This window comes from Thamnophis elegans, chromosome Z (genome assembly GCF_009769535.1).
Source record: "Thamnophis elegans isolate rThaEle1 chromosome Z, rThaEle1.pri, whole genome shotgun sequence".
Classification (NCBI taxonomy): domain Eukaryota; kingdom Metazoa; phylum Chordata; class Lepidosauria; order Squamata; family Colubridae; genus Thamnophis; species Thamnophis elegans.
The window spans coordinates 10,700,256-10,722,009 of NC_045558.1; the positions used below are offsets into that span (position 1 = coordinate 10,700,256).

At 37.2% G+C, this 21,754-nt stretch overlaps 1 protein-coding gene across 5 annotated transcripts in view; it reads right to left on the minus strand.

Moving 5' to 3' along the window:
* Window positions 1-21,754, minus strand: part of PAXIP1 (PAX interacting protein 1) — a 31,514-nt gene that overhangs the window by 3,987 nt on the left and 5,773 nt on the right. For 3 of the 5 annotated variants that reach the window (XR_004256936.1, XR_004256938.1, XR_004256937.1), the window contains exons 6-20: window positions 20,150-20,785; window positions 17,924-18,701; window positions 16,589-16,683; window positions 16,218-16,313; window positions 13,597-13,734; window positions 11,760-11,881; window positions 11,141-11,325; window positions 10,011-10,054; window positions 8,484-8,551; window positions 8,009-8,111; window positions 7,571-7,739; window positions 5,951-6,051; window positions 1,799-1,933; window positions 1,641-1,716; window positions 145-277 (exon numbers count right to left, since the gene is read on the minus strand). Coding sequence is in view for 2 of the 5 variants with exons in the window: in XM_032236832.1 (XP_032092723.1) it covers window positions 1,641-1,716; window positions 1,799-1,933; window positions 5,951-6,051; window positions 7,571-7,739; window positions 8,009-8,111; window positions 8,484-8,551; window positions 10,011-10,054; window positions 11,141-11,325; window positions 11,760-11,881; window positions 13,597-13,734; window positions 16,218-16,313; window positions 16,589-16,683; window positions 17,924-18,701; window positions 20,150-20,785 (2,746 nt within the window). In the remaining 3 variants the exon portion in view is untranslated. The remainder of the gene's footprint in view (window positions 1-144; window positions 278-1,640; window positions 1,717-1,798; window positions 1,934-5,950; window positions 6,052-7,570; window positions 7,740-8,008; window positions 8,112-8,483; window positions 8,552-10,010; window positions 10,055-11,140; window positions 11,326-11,759; window positions 11,882-13,596; window positions 13,735-16,217; window positions 16,314-16,588; window positions 16,684-17,923; window positions 18,702-20,149; window positions 20,786-21,754) is intronic. The other 2 variants (XM_032236832.1, XM_032236833.1) reach the window with 1 other exon arrangement.

Consider the following 21,754-nt stretch of genomic DNA (forward strand, 5'->3'; position numbering starts at 1 on the left):
CCTGGTCGGTGAAATCCTCCAGAACAGCAACAGCCAGGTAAGTTCAGGTAATGATAGATGAAGGCACATTTTCAGGACCTTTTAAGGAAGTATTGGTTGCCCCCTCCTCAAAAAAAAAAAAAAAAAATCAATGATTGATTCTACCTGTCTGGACAATTTTCGTATAGTTTCCCATTCTCCCTTTTAGGGAAGGTGGTAGAAAAGGTGATTGCTTGGCAGCTTCAGAGGGTCCTGGATGAAATGAATTATCTCGACCTCTTCCAGTTAGGTTTTGGACCTGGGTATGGGGCAGGAAAAGCAAGAGCGGGATGGAGATCGTACATTCATCATTGCTCTCCTTGACCTCTTAATGATTTTCTATACCATTGACCATAGTATCCTTTGAGGCCAGCTGTGGGATTTGGGGTTGGGCTGCGTAGTTTTCACTGATTTGGCTTCTTCCTCCAAAGCCAATCCCAATCGATGTTGCTAGGGAGAGAGAGATCCAGTCCACAGGGCTTGGTACTCTCTCCACTCTTTTTCAACATCTACATGAAGCCCTTGGGTGAGGTCTTTCACCATCATGGGGTGAGGTACTAACAGTTTGCTGATGATATTCAAATTTCCATCTCCATCCCAGGAGACCCAAGCACTGTCTTGAGGCTGAGAGGGTGTGGATGAAGGAAAACAGAATAGAACTGGAAGGGACCCTGGAGGACACTCTAGTCCAGCCCCCTGCTCAAGCAGGAGTTCCTATACTATTTCAGATAAGTAGCTGTCTAATCTCTTCTTAAAACTTCCAGTAATGTAGCGTCCACGATTTCTGAATACTATTCCACTGATTAATTATCCTCACTGTTAGGAAGTTTCTCCTTAATTCCAGAATGCTTCTCTCTTTGGTTAGTTTCCATCCATTGTTTCTTGTCCTGCCCTCTGGTGCTTTGGAGAATAAGTTGACTTCTTCTTCTTTGTGGCAGCCCCTCAAATACTGGAACACTGCTAACATGTCTCCCCTAGTCCTCCTTTTCTTTAGACAAGCCAAACCCAAATCCTGCAGCTGTTCTTCATGTTTTATTCTCCAGACCTTGATGTTGCTCTTCCCTGAACTTTTTTCAGACATCAGCTCGACCTTGGTAAGAGTAAGCTTTGGGTGCGTTAGAGCTTCCAGCTCCAGGATTTAACATATTTAGTTCTGGATGGGATTTGTTCTATCACTGGCATACCCAGTGCATAATCTGGTAGTTTTCCTGAACTTGCAACTCCTCCTCAATGAGCAGGTGGTGGTCATGTTTAGGAGGGCCTTTGTGTTGTGCACCAGTTGCACCCTTTTCTGGATTGGGACTCCCTGTGCTCAGTCACCTCATGGTTGGACTTCTACAATGAATTCTACATGGGGGTGCCCTTGAAGAGTATCAGAAGCTTCAGCCATTGCAGAATGCAGCTGTGCAGGCAATTCTCATGTTACACCACTGTTTTTGCAAGTTTAATAAATAAATAGCAAAACAGAACCAACCGTTAAGAAAATCCTATGCACAGTTTTAGCATTTGTATTATGGTGAAGCTCTGGAGTCTGAGAGAGCATGATGAGGCAAAATGCAATACATAAATAAATCCCAAATGTTTAAACATGTAAGTATCACCTAAGGACAGTAAGGACCTACCTATGTTCCTGGTAAAGTATTCACGACATAAGTGTAGATCATTTTCACAAGAAATAAGGATAATCTCTGACAAGCTCTACATTAAAAAAAAAAGGAACTGAATTAGTTGATACAGTTTACAGTGAAATATTCCATAAAAAGATAGAGATAACACCTACCTTATTTTGTTTGTGTTCCATAACTGTTCTGAAAGAAGGTTGTTTAGATAACAACTTGCCACCTGCCGACTCCACAATAGATTTCATAGTATATAGGCTAGGACAAATTCCAGGAGTAATATAGAAATATTTCCCCTAAAACAAGAAAAGTTCAAAGAACATTTATATTTTACCCATTTCTATGTATGTATTTAAAAGTATTTATATGTTTCTACTTTTTTTTTAGGGACATTTACAGGCACAAAAGCCTTTGTAGCAAATATGTTTTTTGTCTTAGAAAATGTATTTATGGACTTGTTTGCTCATGGAAAATTGTGATTTTATGTGACCCTGAATGGTAAGAACATATATGGAAGATGTATGAGAACGGGCTGCCACAAGAAACGTATTTTCTCCAACATTGTATATACGAATGATCAACTAATCCCCTACAAATAAATGTCTATTCATCTATGCAGATGATATAGCACTGGGCTCACCAGGATCAACTTTTGATGAGATAGTTGGGAGACATATGGTAGCATTGAAGAATTAGGATGATATTGCACCATCAACAATTTAAAGCCCAACCCAAACAAGACCCAAGTGTTGCTTTCCACCTCCGAAATCAAGATTCAATGGAAGAGTTGGATGCTATGGGGCAAGGGAACCGACTATAGCCCTGTCCAATAGCAAAATATCTCGGTGTGACACCTGATAGGATGCTTTTTTTTAAAACCAGCCTTGCCTGAACTCTAAAGCTAAATCTGCTCGAAAAACAGAATCATCAGGAAATTGATAAGCTATACCTAGGTAATGTAACCATCTATGTTGCGCACATCAGTATGCTGCTCCAATGTGGCGTTTCTCTGCATATACAAAATAAGTTGATGTAGCTGTCAATGAACAATACACATAGTGACAGGTGGTCTCAAACCTACACCAATTGAGAAAATGTATCCTCTCGCTGGCATTGCCCCAGCTAAAATCGGGGCAGAAGTAGCTGAGAGAACTAAGCAAGAGAATGATTCTCGATATTCTCTAAATGGCCATGTGCCCCGAGCCCGCTGGCTCAGATATAGGAACATTATGGCAAGGGGAAAAAACATTATTGGGGGTACACAAGAAACAAAACTGAATTAAAAGATGGAGGAAGTAGACCACTGAGCAAGAAATAACAGTAGAGAATATGGCTCGAGGATATGACATCCCTTATATGACACGGAGGACCCTGACAGTTGGACTGCCTAAATTTAAGACCAATATGCTCAAGTGGTGTGAATGTGGAGAGACACAGAGCCTAGCCCATCTGCTGGTATGTCAGCTACTACCAGAAACATATATAATGACTTCTTTTTGGCCAACAACAAAGCCAAACAAGTGGCCTTATTCTGGCAGTATAAAGTTTGATCTAGATGCGAAAGAAGAAGACGGGGCACATATCCATTCAGAGAGTCACAGAAAAGACAATATCTACATTTATTCATGACCCATGTGGACTTTTGCAAAAAAAGAGAAAAAGTTGAACTTATGATTTTGAAGACCAGATAGCATAGATTATAGAAAGAAATGAAGAGATAAATTTAGAATTGTACTTACAACTGTTATAAAGATCAGAAGTCATTTTTTGTACCTTTTTTCTTCTACTTTGACTTTTTTCTTTCCACTTTTAGCTTTCTCTTTGATTTCTATTTTTTCTTCCTTATTCTATAATAGTTCATATTAGTTTTTACTTGTGTGTGTGTGTGTGTGTGTGTGTGTGTGTGTGTCTATATGGGGGTGTAATGCTTGTAACTTTTTTGCCAAGCAGAAAATAATGCATCCTTTACACTTTAACATTTTAGAAAATTTTTAATAATGACTTCTCTGTTCACTATTTTGTGGAAACTCTAAATGAATCTTGTGCTCTAGAATGAAACCTGACTAGGAACATTTCCGGCAAATAGGTGGTTTTAGTGCATAAAGTACAATTGATTGATTTATTTGAAATTGTTTGTTTTATATGCCACTCTTTCCTTCAGAAATTTATGAGGTTTCCAAGGGATCATTCTCCCCTAAAACACCCTTCACTATGAGGGATGTTGGGAAGACACTGAGTGACTAGCCCAAACACATTTATTTTTACTTTCTGATTTTTTTATTACATTACCAGGCTGCTTAAAAGCATTTGTAACAGAATATGGCAAGTGCTCTGACAAAGTTAATTGGCTTAGAAGCTAGAGTTGTCAACCATACAATTCTTTCAACACATCCAAGAAAAATGTGTTTAAATTAGACATGTGATCATAGGTGAGATGCAAACAATGCTCTGAATCACCTTTTCTCCTACAAATCCAGTTTTGAGGCACAATCCTACCTGCTAGGACTTTTTAACATGCTAACAGTTGTTCCTTTAAACACAAATGGAATGCTCCACAAATCAAAATGTCACTAGATAATTTTATAAATGTTGCAACATATTAGAAGTTGTTTATACAAGTAATTTCCTAGTAGGTCTTGTTTTCAATTAATTCTCCATCATAAACTTTAAACAAAGAATTCACACTGCCACTAAGAGTCAATGTATAAAACTACCATACATATATTCTATATATAGAAAATATATAGATTTTTCTGAAATTAACTGTCCCTACAGAATTTTTCTGGAGAAGTCATTGATTCCACTTTATGACTTCCTAAGCACAATAGTCATGCCACACATGTCAAACTAAGACAGTGACTTGTGACTGGCTGGTAAACAGAATTAATAAATAAAGGACAATATTTCTGGCTCAGGATTGAAATGTGGGGTCCTTGGTGCTTGCTTGTTTTCTTGCACATTTCATTATCCTAACTAGGTAACATCATCAGTGCTAGTAAGGGGTGCTGTTTGCTGTCAGTTTATATTCTGGTGACTTGCCTGTCTGTGTGGGAGAGAGCAGTCTTAGAGATTATTTGGTTGGGCTGTTTATTAAGCAGGCTCATTTAAAAACACTGCAGCAACACAGAATAGCAGAAAAAGGAAATGGAGCATCTATACAACACATTTCAACCAATGGATAGCCAAGCAACTTTATCAGAAAGTCCCTGATCATTCAACCCAATACAGCACAACCTACACACACCCTAAAAAGAGTTACACTGCCATACATCAAGAATATCTTAGAAACCACCAACAGACTACTACAATCACATGGAATCAGCATAGCATTCAAGCCAACTAAAGCCCTTCATAACATCCTAAGCCAATCAAAAGACCCAGCAACTCCAGAAGAAAAAACAGGAGTCATCTATAACATACAATGTAAGAACTGCAACAATCACTATGTAGGACAAGCAGGCAGAAGACTGGCTGAATGCATCCATGAACACCAACTGTCAGTCAGAAAACATGATGAACATTCTTTTATTTCACAACATATAGACAGATTTAACCATAGTTTCTATTGGGGAAAATGTGACCATCCTAGACCAGGCCAAATCCAAAAATGCCAGGGAATTTCTAGAAGCATGTCACTCTGACAAATCAGCCATCAATAGACACAAAGACCTTAACAACATCTACACACTATGCAAAAGGGAAACTTTCCAGCATCTCTCCCTCAGCTATCAACACTCAGATCAGCACAAATTAACTCCAAGGTTAACTTCAGACTAACAATCAAGAAACTGCAAAAGAGCCATCGGTAAACAGTCCAACCCAGTCTCCGCCCCGACCCACAGCACTGATGATGTTACCTAGTTTGGTTAATGAAACGTCTGTTAGAAAGCAAACAAGCTCAGAAAACACAGAGGACCCCTCATTTCATGCTACAAATATTCTTTTATTAGTAACACTAATGCAGTTCTAATCCACACTGTTTTTAGAAACTAAAAGCATGAATTCCAAATAATTTTGGAATTATTGGTTATTTGTGCTTGGATATATATGTAGATTCACTTTTGAAGCAAATGGTGCCCTGCTTAAGACATTAAATTCTATTTCCTTTCCAACTTGGTTTTCTGGTTCCCAATTTCTTTCAGGTTAGTCTTCCTGTGGGGTTTTTTTAGATTAAATGACATCGGTTTCTCCCTTGGAATTATCCTTAAAAATCTGTTTTTTGTTTTGTTTCTGTAAACTATGTTGCTGATCTTACCCTCCAATATGTGACGATATATGAATCTGTAGCTCTCAGTAAGCAAACAGAATTGTACCTTAAAGAGTGGTGCTGCATGCGCTCTCTTTAGAGATTCTTCCAAACTGAAACAGAAAAGGACTTCAGCCTCTGCATCTCGGAGCAGGTAGCTTTGTTCTTCTATAAAAAGGTGTAGGTGGAGGGAACATAACTTTAATTTTTCAAAACAGGAGATGGTGAAATCATTTACTCATTCTTAAGAATTATTCTGAGAAAGTTTGAGATGCTTAAAAGTCACCTTACCACTAGCAGTCAAAATACTTCACTTTAAATACTTCATTGATGTTCACTAAATTTACAGAGTGGAAGATCACCCATTGGATTGACTAAATAAAATTGCATTAATGCCTTTAAAGCATGCATGTAAAAACTGCAAGACAGGAACTTCTTGGATTAGGAGTACAGTCACTAAGCAGTGCAGCATGAAGTGCAACATCACTTGATCACAATGCTTACAGACAGCCATCATGGCAGTATGAGTTGCCATCATAAGCCCAGGACCATGCTAACTGTTAAGAGGCAGGGAATGAGGAATGCTATGGAAGAAAGTGGGGGATGTGGCCAAGTGCTATAAAGTGCAAATGGACTGGTAAAACTATGGCTAAGTGGGAGGCTGCTATGGGCAGGCAGGCACTATGGAAAGCGGATGAGTGTTAGAGTACAAGATCCCTGGGGATAATTTACCAGATCAACTTATGACCTTCTCTGCCAGCTTTGCCACTAATTTTTCCTGTGAGAAGCTGATACAAAAGGTCACAAACGGTAAATACATGATCGTGGCTCACTGCAATATTGTAACTTGTCTTTTTATGTACACTGACAGCGTATGCGCCAAAGACAAATTCCTTGTGTATCCAATCATACTTGTCCAATAAAGAATTCAATTCAATTTGCAAGAAGGGCACCCAAGTGCCTTGATTGCAATCGTGTTACCATGGAAATGCAACGGCCAGAAGTTCAAGGTTTGGTCCTACTTCTCTTCTTTTAGCACTGCTAAACTCTGAACAATCACTGACAAAAGAACATAAGCCAAGGACCACATGAAAGATGAAGAATGAAGAGGAGGGGGGAAGGACAAAGAAGAAGGGGTCAACATAGTCTTCAAAGCACCTGAAGGAAGGACAAGAAGCAATGGATGAAAACTAATCAAGGAGAGATCAATCTAGAATTAAGGAGAAATTTCCTGACAATTACAATTAATCAGTGGAATGACTTGTCTCCACTATGAATGCTCCAACACTGGAAGTTTTAAGAAAAGATTGGGCAATTATGTCTGAAGTGATAAAGGGTTTCCTCCTTGAGCAGGGGGTTGGATTAGAAGATCTCCAAGGTCCCTTCCAACCCTACTTTTCTATTATATCACACTCTTTAGATTACTAAAACAGAGTGGTTAGAGGGAGAGTAAAAAATGGATTTTTGGATGAATTGACTTGTAAGAGGCCAGTTTCAAAATAACACAGCAGTTATTCTATTCTAGTCAAAGATAATAAAAATAGTATTTTAGAGGAAAAATTTCTTCAGTGAAGTTAATTTACTTGTAAACCAAAGGACACCAGTTCCAATCAAAGTTCCACAGTCATATTTGAAGGAAGGACTCCACAATAAACTCTTACTTTGTTCAACATGGCCATTTACTAACCTATAAATTTCTGACACTTGTAACATTCTTCCAACCATTCTGGTGTTACAATATGTTTTGCAACTGAAACTGCTGTCAGGAACTTTACAGTGCGGGTTACTTTACTAGCTATCACATGAGTACACTTCTGAGCAGACTCCGCTACGTCACCTCCAAGAACATAGACTTTCTAAAAATGAAAGAAAAAGGGGGAAAAACAGAGTTTTAGAACTTTTAGGACAACAGACTAGAGAATGAATTGTTATTATACAATCAATGGACAGCCATGTACATGAAAAAAAAATACTTTTGGAAAACAATGCTCAATTATTACAAAGTGATGTTTTGATACACGGCCTGATCCAGTCACCAATTCCAATTTGTCAGTAGAGATAACCAGCACATTGTGAAATCAACCTTAAAGTCACATGAAATATTTTAATTCAAGAAGGAATTCACCTTTATGTACTGATGTACTTGATTAGGGTCAAATCCTGTAAAAAGAATCACTGGTGTCAATTCTGGTGGCAGTTTTTTTGTAGGTGTTGGCAAGTCTTCAATTCTAGAAATATAAAATTAACTTAATGTTATTTTTAACCTTCAATCAAATAACTTAATAATTATTTCCTAAATTCAAAATTAGGACAACTCATATAGTTCTCTAAATGTCTAAATGTCTAAATGAAAGATTTTTTTTCTCATTTAGTAAATTATAAAATAAAAGGGACAGCTTTTGCTGTGATGTTTCATATTCCTTTGACATGTATCTCACTTCCAAATATTTGCTGCTTGATTTGTCCCCATGGTTATACTTTTTTCCAGATAGGTGTAATTCAAAAATGTATAATGCTTAAAATATAAAAATAATTTCATTTCAGTAACAATACCATTTCCAAGCAAATATTGAACTGCTTAAGCATTGTCATTTTCTTACCTTGGCCTCTTGATTGTAGGTTGAATTACTGGTTCATTCTGCTTTGGTTTAAGTGGTAATCTCACATTCTACAATTAGAAGGTATACATTTGGCTTTCTTAAGCACTGTTTAGAGTTTTGTATCAATATATTTAAATATATATAAAAACATATACTGTACTAAAATCATGTAAGTATACAGAACAACCCTCCAACTCATAAAATTAAATTCCAGGAAAATAATCATATTTTAGTAATAATGCTGCAGTAGAAAAAGATACATGGATTATGTACTTAAACATTTTGTAATGCTTTCTAAACAATTTTCTTTATTTAAAGTATGCTATCTAGTTTAGTTCATCAATTATTACTTAAGCCCCTAAAATACTCATAGTAGAAAAGTCAAGTCCCCAAGACATGAACAGAGACTCACCTTCATATATATTGCAAGTTCAGGATGTGGCATTATGCGCACAAGTAGAAATATGCCTATGCAAAATGCTGAGCTCAAGCAACTGGGAAGATGACATGGGATACTTAATGTGATGGCTCCTCTTTCTATACTGGGAGATCCATGATATCTTCCTGGTTTGCTGAGCTCTGGGAGATGTAGTTGCAGAAGCAATGCTTGCAGCAATGGTGCAGGAAGACCATAAGGGATCTGACCAAGCACAAATATAACCTCAAAACTAGACCGTAGTAGCAAGAGGCAACGTAAATGTAGTTGTTCTCTCAAATTGTGCTATAGGCTATCAGCTGTTAGTGCTGCTCAGGGTGAGCAGTTCACTTCTTGGGGGTGAATTAGATGTTAGGTTGCCCATTTGATTGTTGCAACTAATTTGCACAGCACTTTTTTGACGATGTTGCCAATTCTTCCTGGGTGAGTCTGATGTGGTTACTGGGGTTGAATCTTGCCCTGTTATTTGGGACATTTTATGGCCTGGGAGTCTTGGACAGGATACTCCTTTATTCCTAGTCACTTGTAAGCTGGAGACACATTACTCTTAAGAATGAGAGTGTGTAATACACTGCATTGGGAGATGACCGGTCAACATCTCATTTCAGAATGAACTGATGCTGGCATCCCTTCCCCCCTCCCCCTCAGAAAACCGTTCCTGGATTTGCTCCCTCTTCATCATTGTGTAGGAGGAAGAATAAAGTAGAATTTCATTTCATGCCAAGAAAATCATAGATTTAAATGGGGGGAATGAGGGTGCAACATTAATGCAAAAGAGCGTACAACAGATTCCAGGAGCTTGCACTTTATGGAACCTCCTTCTTACTGGCAGTCTTTTTGTCCCAATTAGTGATCATAACCAAGCTGGAAATTTTCAGTCAACTGGGCAAGTATTTATACAGACACTGCATCTGATTTCCAAGGAAGGAAAGAAATATAATAATCAGGTATAGCAAAATTTTAACTAAAGATTAATACAAAATATGTTAAGCAATGTAAGTATTTTATAGTCCAGGACCTCTTCGTTTTGTTCACATGCATTCTTTTTTCTGTTCCCCACATATAAAGATGTTTAAAGCAACACTACGTACCATTTGAAGTTCAGGTGACACCTTTAAAGGCACCCTCCAAGCATCTGGAATTAATGAACAGAAAGAAGAAATTCTTACACCAAGGCATGGTTTCTGGGATGCTTCAGTACCTGGGTCAATATCCATTTGGTACATCACTCTTTGTCACCAATTAAGGTGTACAATAAAAGCGCATAGAATTGGGATAGTGAAAGCCTCTGGAGCCTGGGGAGGGCGAAAAAAAGCGCACCAAATGCAGGGGGGGGGGGGGGAATCGCGTGCATAGTATTATGGGTGTGGGCACGCCAGCGCTTGAATCCCCCCTGTGTTCCCCCCGCTTTTGACACATGATGCAATTGGCAAACATGATGCAATTGGCCTAGGTTGGATAAATATATAATGTAGTTTCATGTAGTTCTTCCTATCATTTCCCTCTCTCCCTTAAACTGGGTTAATGGAAAAGGAGAAATTAATGGATTAAATTAATTGACGAATTAAAATGATAAAGACAACTCAGAGCAATTAATTACATCACAAGAAAAAAGGCTACATTTAAAAACTCTGCTTTATTTCAGATTGCTCATTAATAATCTGTAGAGTTAGATGATGCTGTCGTAAGACATAATTCATATTTAAAGGACGTTTCAGGAAATCTTCCCTTTCAATTGAATCTTCCATTTCTTCTTCTTTTGGCTAAGCTATACTTTTGCAGGAAGAACTGAAAAATGAAATGCCTATGAAATAAAATATAGTCGGACTAAAATTTCTTTTCTTCAAATGGACATGTTTATTTGTTTCTAAGAAATGATGTAAAAGGTTTTATTTATTCGTTTACAGATTAATAAGGTTAACATAACTACCACTAATCAAATATTACTTTACCACCTGCTCTAAAAAAAGATATATACTTTAAAAAATAGATTTGAAACTAAAGACAATCAATGGTTAATTTAGTTTTAAAATTATTTTTATGCATATTACGAATAAATCTCATTAAACTTTAAGATCCTCATTTTTGTCAACATGCTTATAGTAGTTCATACTATCAAAAGAAGCACCCATAGTGAATATAATGGAATGTCCAAAAGAAACAACAAATTATTATTTTTCACTGAAACACAATGTTTGTAAAGTTTTGCAAGTCTTCTTACCAAGAAGGTTTGGAACTAGATGCTGATTAGGAGCAAAGGGTTCTTGAAGATTGAAAACTGTGTATCGATTGTGCTGCATTTGCCGCAAAGCTTCAAAATTTCCAAGTAAGATATCACAGAGCCATTGTACATTAACGCAAGGTATCCTCCACTCTTTGGCCTTTTCATACTTTACACCAGTTGGCCTTGAAATAAGCAAAAAAGTCAATGACAGGAAGTAAGTCAGAACAGCTTTTCCTAAGATGATGTTCTCCAAATATATTAGGATTGCACCCCCAAATTCTCAACCCAGACAGCTTTCAGTAGAGTGCAGAAGACTGTAATATTGCTAATTTGTTAAACTTTTTTATAAAAATGAAAAATGATGTTAGATCCTCTTAAACCATTGGAACATACAATTTTGAGGGCTGCAGTGCTAGTTTTTATAGAATAAAAATAGACAGTAAAACTTAAAACACTGCAATTGAAGAAGAATCTATTCCAAAATTTTAAATATATTATAGCATAACAAAGTCAGGAAAACTAAATGCTTTTATTTTGAAAAACAGCTGTTAGAAAAGCAGACATAAAACTGGACCCATTCAGTGTTATCCACATTATTATTCCGAACAGCACTTACGCTTTACAGATAAGAATGGTGTTACTGCGACAAAGATAGCCTGTGTATTTTGCTCCTGCTAGGTAGGCCATCAACTTGAGATCGCCTCTGTCACCATCCACAAAACCTGTTACAGCAATTATCTGGACAGAAGCAAATGAAACAACTGTAAATACATTGGTTATTTTATTTTTCTTTAAGTGACACTAACCTTTAACTAATTCAGTATTTCTCAAAATAAGATGCAATTGCAACTCCCAAAATAGATATAATCTATTCAGAATAGAATAGGATAGGGCATGCATAAGTGCACCAGCATGCCTAACATCCCTGTCCTACTGTCCCCATTTATTTGTACCCATTTCCTGTGTTCTTATTCATGTTTATTCTTTCCTGTTATCTTATACACGAGTGACAAACTAAATAAATAAAATAAGTAAGTTCCAGATTTCCTGTACATGGGTAGAACAAAAGACATTCAACTTTTTTAACAGGAAGCCTGTCTTAGTGAGTTAACTCCAAAAGACGAGAAGAAAGATTAAACTTCTATGCTTCCAGGTTGCTGGGCTAGATGGTTGCATTATAAATCAAGACAATTTTAAGGCAGAGAGGCAACCAGCCTTTTCTCTTTGCTGTCATTAAGTCAAAATACAGGGGGCAAGACCCCTTTCTCTCTCATGCACCGAGTTTAGATGTAAAGTCAGTCCAGACCACCTGAAAAACCGATGGTGGGAAGAGGAATGACTAAGCTACTATTCCAATACTAGGAGATTGGGCTCACACTCTCCAGAAAAGATAAAATTTGAGGGTCCTTCTGATTTGAAATCTCCCTTTGGTTTCCTGGATTGAGATAATAGCCAGGAGTATCTTTTAATAGTTCTGATTCTCTAATTCTATTCCCCATGAAGAAAATTACTGTAGGGTTTGGGTTCCAGGGGGTAAATACTATCAACATACTTCACATTGCCTTTACAATTAGTAAAGAAAATTCACTAGGAAAAAATACAGAAGTTGAAGAGACCACACTGTATCAATGCTAAAAGTTTTAAGCTGACTGGCAATTTCCAAATTGCCAGTCCTATGGTGCAGGTAGTCCTAGTTGAACAACCATTCATTCACATAAAACAACCAGTTACAATGCTGAATGCAGTTATAATGCGTTCTTATAAACTGTGACCATCGCAGCATCTCTGTGGTTACATGATTGCGATTCGGACACTTGACAAAAGTTCACAATGGCTGCACTATTCCACAATCATGTGATGGCATTTTCCACCTTTACGACCAGATTCTGACAAGCAAAGTCAGTGGGAAAGCTTGCAGGAGGTCATAAATGGCAATTCTGTGATTGTGGGATACTGCGATGATGTGGGATTCACCTAACAATAGCATCTGGGAGTGTCACAATTGTTGGTGTAAATCAGTGCAATCACATGACACTGCACTTTATAATATCACAGTGATGGGAGTTCCCAGTCCCAATTACCACTCCTAAGCAAGGATTAGCTGCAGTCATTACTTGTTTCCAGCATATTAATGATTGAAAATGACCACATTTTAGCAATGCCCCGTTAAATATTAATAGCAGTCCCACACCATCTCTTAACCACCCAACTGTTCTCAAATTCTCCTGAATTGTCATTTTTTCAGGCAGATTTCTGACTTCTGGGGAGGGATATTTTCACAGCTTTAAAGCTGTGAATAGTAGTGGGAGAAATGTAGGAGGCAAACCAGCAAAATTGTATTGTCTAACTGTGTTAGATTTTCTAAAAATGGAGCACTATGTATTTACTCATTTTTGAACTCTAAATAATAGCAGCAGTAAACAAAACAAAAACGTAACATTAAGCTTCCTTACATGCTGAGAACATGGTTTTCCTCCAGGTGGAAATGCTACAGGAAAATGAAGAGCTCGATGGGGTGGTACCATTTTCTTCTTTTTTAGCACAGAATTCAGCCAGTGGGCAGTGATGCATCTTTTCCTTTCTTTCAAAGCCTACAATATACACAAGTGCAGCAGAACATTGTTACTATAGGTTTTAATTTACCACATTTTATAAGCACTACATAAAAATATTTTTAAAACGATGAATAAAATGCATTCCTGGTGTATTAAGTTTTCAGTTATAACTTTTAAATCAACACTGGAGTCTGAAAGTTTAGATATGTATGCTATAGTACGTAACACCAAATGTTGTATGGCATTTACTTCTTAAATTTATCTCTTATGTAGTATCACTTCTTCTATTTTTTTCCCCATAATAATAACCAGTAGATAAATTGATTTTAGAAAAAGCAACTGCCTTCTTCATCTATTGCTGTCAGTAAATTTCCTAGTTCTCACTCATCACCTTAAACATTACATTATTATGTCCCAAAGGTGCTTTTTCAAGAGGCAACTGTACTTTCTGGTTTTTCTTTGAAGACATTTTGTTTTTTACCTAAGAAGTTTCTTCAGCTCAGGTCATCAATTTCATTTGGAAATGAAAAGTAGAGGCACTTGCCTCACAAACATGATATAAGACAACATTATCACATTAGCTTTCATGGACTACAGGCTCTCATAAAGGTATAAAAATCTGGCTGTGTTCCTGAGCCTGGGATGCTAAATGTATTGGAGCTCAGTTTCCTGAGTTTATTGTTAAGTAGCCAAATATCTTAGCTGCTATACGATATGTCTTTTAGATAAATATTTTACTTCATTTTTAAATTTTATTTTAAAATATAATGGTAAGCCTATCAGAATTATTGAGTTGAGCTGTAGAATTTAAATGAATACATTTAAAAACATCTATTATTATTGTTTTTTATTGTAAGATAATACAGAGAGAGAACCCCACTACTTATTTTTTGTTAACTGCTTTTCATTTTTCATCTTTATTTCAAGAATATTTTTCATCTTTATTTCAAGAATATTTTTCATCTTTATTTCAAGAATATTTTTCATCTTTATTTCAAGAATACTTAAGTCTGTATTCTACACATTTGCCTGCAAGTAATTTATTTATTTACTTGGATCCCACCTTTATTATTTATATGAATAACCAAGACACTTTCCTCCTCCTATTTCCTCAACAATAATCCTGGGAAGTAGGTTGGGTTGAGAAACAGTGAGTGGTCTAAGGTCACCCAGACAGCTTTCATGGGTAACATGAAACAGAACAGAATAACAGAGTTGAAAGGGACCTTGGAGTTATTCTAGTCCAACCCCTTGCTTAGGCAGGATTCCCTATACCATTTTAGACAAATGGTTAGCCAATCTCTTTTTAAAAACTTCCAGTATTGGAGCATTTACAACTTTTGGAGGCAAGTTGTTCCACAGATGAATTGTTCTAATTATCAGGAAATTTCTCCTTAGTTCTAAGTTGCTTCTCTCCTTGATTAGTTTCCATCCATTGTTTCTTGTCCTGTCCTCAGGTGCTTTGGAGAATACCTTGAGTCCCTCTTCTTTGTGGCAGCCCCTGAGATATTGGAACACTGCTATCATGTCTCTCCTAGTCCTTCTTTTCATTAAACCAGACATACCCAGTTCCTGCAACTATTCTTCATGTTTTAGCCTCCAGTCCCCTAATCATCTTCGTTGCTTTTCTCTGCACTCTTTCTAGAGTCTCAACATCTTTTTTATATTGTCGTGACCAAAACTGAGTTTGCAATATTCCAAAGGTGGCCTTACCAAGGCATTATAAAGTGGTATTCACATTTCACGTGATCTTGATTCTATCCCTCTGTTTATGTAGCCTAGAACCGTGTTGGCTTTTTTGGCAGCTGCTGCACACTGCTGGTTCATATTTAAATGGTTGTCCACTAGGCCTCCACGATCCCCCTCACAATTACTACTATTGAACAGGGTATCACAATCTACCTGTTCATTTTGTTTTTCTTGCAGAAACTTTCTTAAATGCAGAACCTTACTTTTTTTCACCACTGAATCTCATTTTCATGGTATCCTAGTTTCTAGACCAAGCTGATTCCTATGCACTGTGGAAAAGCATTTGCTTTGAAAAATTGCAGGCACATATCCTGTGTTATTCCTCATATTTAATTCTTCTCTCCAGAGTCAGCATAACTGAGTTATTAATGAAGCTGCAAGCCTGAAACATGTGCAGGAGACTGGAGATGGGTGTTTTGGAACAACCAGCAAACAAAGTAAAGTTTTTTCCCTTAATATTAGCAGAAAAAATTCCTGGATTTAATTCAGGTTTACTTTAATTTTGTTTGTTTTACTCTTGAACCAATGAGACCCTTACTGTCTTGTGTTTGAGCCAACGAAAAACTTTCCATGGTAGTTAAATATTATGGACGAAAAGGGCAATATATTAAGCTTCAAACTTCAAGATCTCATGTTTGAAGAGTTACATATTAATTGGATACACTCTCTGCTACTGATAATAAAAACTATACAAACTATATTTTAAAAACCTAGAAAGAGTTATCAGACTTTTACCTTAACTAGAAATGATACATGGTGTTCTGACATACCTGTGCATACATATTGCTAAGTTGACTTTCACAAAGAAGATGTGTACATCGGCTTGTAAGTGTAGGATCAACTGTGCCACCATGAATATGGATTACCTAAAATAAAAATTAAGAAAACTGAAAAGACATGTCAGTGTAACATAATAAATATAGAAATGTTTGAAGTTACCCAATCAACAGGGGGAAAACCCTAAATCAGTGGTGAAATACTGCATCTTTTGGTAAAAACAGATATACATTTTGTTATAATTCATTTGTTACAAAGAAACTACTGCAAATTTATTTTTAAAATAGGTTAATTTGATTTTTCATTAAAAATGTACTTAGAAATTCTGATTTGAAAAATATTCACAAATGGAACTGATATTCACCCTTTTCCAAGTTCCCAGCAGATGTTTATCAGATACATGTTCAGGATAATCAGCAATTGCAAAGACACAACCCAGTAAGAAATATTCTTCAGGAACTGAAAAAAACAATGCAGTTGAAATTAATCTAAAACACTTTTTTCTCTTAAATTATAATTAATGCAACAATGTTATGTACATTTAAAACTTGGTTCCTCTCAAACCGATCAATACTGAAATGCAGATGTCTGGTCTTGTCTTTCAAACGCAGCAAGAGGCTTTCTTGCTAAATATGTGCAAAGCATCTCAATTCCCAAATAGCCATTTTACAAATTCCAAGATTGAAAGGAAGTTCAACCTTGAGAATTGTGTTTGAGAACAAATTACATTGTTTTGCTCTATATTTTGACCAATAATATCCCAAGGTTCCAAAAATACTAACAACAATTAGACTGCTACTTTGTGATTTGCACATTGCATCCCTGTCATCCAGTACCTTAGCAGACAGCAGCGGAAATCAGTTGTGTCCGTATAGTCGTTAGTTTAGAATGAAACAGGAAATGTGGGAATGGATTGTTGAAAAAGGAGTCCCATGAGGCAGAAGTTAAGCATGTCTACCTGTCTGATACTGCTATAAGAAAGTTGCAATCCATGCGAATGTGTGGACTGAATGTTTTGAGAGGACAAGGTTTGACAGATATACTCGATATTAAAAAAAAAAAAAAAAGCTGACAGAAGGAAACATATTGGATTCAAGTGCTAACTGCATTCACAATTTAACCATTATATTTGAGAAATCACTATTTGAAGCACAATGCAACTGAGTAATTTGATTTTGTTCTAATGATTCTAGTATGAAGTTAGGTAGGCCAGAAATTATTTCTAGGTCAATCCAATTGATGACACTTAAAGAACTAAACAGAGGTCCAAAAGTCCTAAGAGCAATATTTTAAGCATTTTATCTATGTATAAGAACTTCCTCAGGACAGTAGCTGTCTTTGATTTCTTTGGTTCTTCATATATAACTGGTTACAGCACAGCCATTTTAGAAATGCTCTGCTTATCTACTAACACGGCTTCCTTCTTTCAGAAATCCACTGAAGGGAAAAGGCTTGCCTTTTGTACTAGTCATGGATACTGTGCTTGCTAATATATTCTTACCAAGTTTACTATAGCTGATTTACTACTAACCAATAATTTAACAGCCAAAATCCCCCCCCCCTCATTTTAAACAATTTTGCCTCAATGTGCAAGAACAAAATAGATTAATCACTAATCTATCTCACAGGGTTGATCTTTTGGGGAAAATAGGATGAAACACTAACCACAAGTTAGGATGCATATAACTAGTTAACCTACTTTCTACAGATGGGTCATGTCCAAACAGTTGGTGCTGTTGCAGTTGTTGCTGCTGGGGATTCTGTTGGGTCTGAATTGGAACTTGATGGTGTAGTGTTTGAGATGTTGGAGTCAAGTGTTGTGGTGTCTGATTTTGCATTTGCATTTGCTGCTGCTGCTGCATTTGTTGTAAGTGCTGCTGCTGCAGTTGTTGCTGCTGAAGTTGCTGTTGCTGCTGATGCTGCTGCTGTAACTGCTGGAGGTTTTGCTGCTGAAGCTGCAATTGTTGCTGCCGCTGCTGCTGCTGCTGCAGGTGCTGCTGTTGCAATCGATGCAACTGCTGAAATGGCATGGGTTGTGGGGGGCGGTGCATTTGTTGCTGGGAGTGTACCAGTTGGGAAGGGAAGGGGAGTTGCTGCTGTTGCTGCTGCTGTGGCTGCTGCTGCTGTGGCTGCTGCTGCTGAGGAAACTGGTGCTGATGGACTTGCTGCTGTTGGGCAAACTGATGCGGCTGCTGTTGGAAAGGCGATTGGGGAATTTGAGCCTGTGGCGGCTGGGACTGTTGCAGCTGCAGGAGCTGCTGGGCTTGGAGATGCAAGAGATGGTGATGCTGTTGCTGCTGCTGCTGCGGTGGCGGCTGTTGCTGAGGCTGGTGATGCTGAGGCGGAGGCGGCTGCACTAAGCGTGTTTCTGGTGCCAGTTTGACCTGGCTAAGCAAGACTGTGTTGGGATGCCCCTGCTGGCTGTGGTTTATCTGTGGCTCCAAAGTTTTTGTGGGTGCTGAAAGTGACTGCAAGATCTAGAAAACAACACAGAAGCTTTATTATAGTTATAGTTCTATTTTTTCCTAATATTTCTAATAAAGCTATCTAATAAAGCTACCAGGATTATTCAGAACGAATCAAATAATAAAAACATAAATACAGTAAGACTGAATTAAATATATTTAAAGAACATTAAAAGCAAAATGAAAGCAAATATTCTAGCACACGGGTGTCAAACTTGCGGCATCACACAGTCGTCATGTGACATATCACGACTTTTTCCCTGTTTGCTGTACTGGGGGTGAGCATAGCCAATGCATGATGCATCTGGCCTGCGAGTTTGTCACCCCTCTTCTAGCATGTTTTCAAAAGCTGAGTATGAGAAACATTACAATTCTGAATAAAGTGCATCACTCCCATAACTTTGAAAAGCGATATTACTTTCAAGGGGACTTTCCTAAATCTTAGTAAACGAGGCACATATAATGAAATAAAAATTTCCTTAGTTTATTAGATACTAGCTGGATATCCGTCCTTCACTACGAAGCTATGTGATTGGGCTTGATAAATTGATACGTAAAACCCACAGGCTGGATGAGTCACGCACTGGCCACGCCCACGCCCGATCTAGCGAGGGGAAGTAGAACGTCTAACTCCTTAGTAATGACACTTGTTAAATAATATAATACTGTATAAGGAATACTGATGATCTGATGGTCACTTCGAAAAATCCTTTCTTAGTGAGCACCTAGAAGCCAAGAGAAATGTACGTTCCAAATTTCAAGTTTATATGCTTTACCATTGTGGAGATTTTCTGATGAGTGAGTGGTAGTTGACTTTTATATATATAGATTTTGATAGACCAATATTTGGAGTTTAATCTGAAAAATAACTTGTACCGCTGAGACCTGCAACACTGCTGTAGAAATGCTTTCTTGATACTATGCCTTGGTTAATTACACTTAGAACGACTTGAAGTCTGAAGGTTCTTAAAGAGCTAATTAGGCTGTGGATAATTGCTTCTAGCTAAGACTTCAAAAATGTTACAGGTAGTTCACTAAAACATAGATAAGCAAATAGAATTCTTACCATGTAAACATCCAAGACTGTGTTGAAAAGAAAAATGCCATCTTAAATTATATTTTTATACTCCACTAGACTTTCAGAAAACATCCTACATTTTAACAACAAAACAATCATTTTTCTCTTCAAAATGCTCCTTTTATTTCTGACGTTCACAGACCAGTTAGGATCCTTTTGTATTCAAAAAATCCAGGGTGATCAAGAGAGGTCTAAGAACTCCAAACAGAAAATCTTAAACCAACAACAAAATCTTCATTACGATAGGTGACAAGTGTGTTGCACAAGTGTGCAATTCGGCACGGGTTACTTCAGGAAAATCCCAACTACTGATATAACATTAAGAGAGAAAGTGTTCATTTTCAAGAAATGTTTTATCAACATATACTTTAAAAGTACTTACATGTGCTACATTTGATTGCCTATTAACCTGCTGAATATCAGCATTATTGGTAATATTTCTTAGTGTCCGGACTGCAGGACTCCATGTTGTCATCATTTCAGGATGTCCAGAACTTTGCGGAGTTTGTACTGAAGCCATTATATTACTTCTGATATCAGGGGACAAAATATTGCCTGGGACAGGTGGGACATTGGCACACAAATTAATCAATCCAGAGTCCTTGCCTGGAGTCAATGTGTGCTTTCTGGCAACAGTCTGTGGGACTTCAGCTGTGGTCCAGTTCAAATTTCTTTCATGCTTTTCAGGAGAGGAATCTGATGAATCATCAAACATAAGTTCTCCTTTGTTTCTGTCAGCATCAATAGACTTAGGAGAAAAAGTTCGATTGCCCAAAGGAGACCCTTCTTGAGAAGATGGTGGACTTGATAACTTTTCATCAGTACTCCCTTCATTTTGGGAATCTTGTTCTTCATTTTCTTCCTCCTCCTCTTCCTCTTCCTCTTCTTCCTCATATATTATTAAACGGGGGTGATAGGGAACCTCATCTTTTTTGGTTTTATCAGCTATAGAATCTAGAATCCAATCAGGTGTCACAATTTTAATGTTCTCTCGTTTAATGGCACATTCATATTTTTCCTGGAAAGAACAAAAATATTTGAAATGTAAATATTATAAATGCAAACAATGAATTCAAAAAGTTTCAAATGTCAGATTGCTGATAAGTGAAACTTACTTTCTCTGTAATTGGTCAACTGGCTGCTCCTACTGATAGGTATTTCAGCTGAATTCATAATGCTAGTCATTACTTACCAAACCCTACAAGGCACAGCATCAGACTATATTGGGGACCCCTTTCCTGTCCATCCTATGAGGTTATCTAGAGAGGACCTGTTTAGAATCTTATCTTCTCAAAAGATGAGAGGAACATGTATCTGAAAGGAGATGTCTTTGATCAAGGGCCTAATGCTATAGAATAAATTGACATGATAACTGTATCCAGCCTGCTCGCTTCTGAAATGCCATGGGGTATTAAAAATGCTTGTTTTTCAAGGGCCAATCAATTGCTAACCTGGTTATTACTGGTGGCTAATTAGGTTTTTTTATGCTACTTTAATTAGGGGAGAGGAAGTTATGGTCTGGGAAAATGCCTTGATTTAAATAGATCTTTTTACTTTATAAATAATTACCCAAAGTCTACCCCTACTCCTACTCCTACTTTAGATAGAACTATGTAATATTTAATTAATAAAAGGTAAATAAAATTTCAACTAAACAAATGGATGGTAAAATCTGTGGCATTTGGATTATGCAACAGTCTTTCCTTAGAAAATAGCAGATATTCCAGTCCTGTTACTGTTTTCACCTCCTTTTTTCTCACTCCTTCCAGAGAACAAGCTCCATACCCCCCTACTACTAATGATATTACCCAGCTGGGTAATGAAACATCTGCAAGAAAACAACCAAACTCGGAGCACCAAAGGCCCCACAGTTCAACCCTGAGCTATTCTATACTATTCTCTTTATTGGTAACACCTATTTTAGCTGTGACACCAATTATTTGAAAATAACATAAGCTAAAATGTTAGTCTTCCGAGAGTGGGCGGC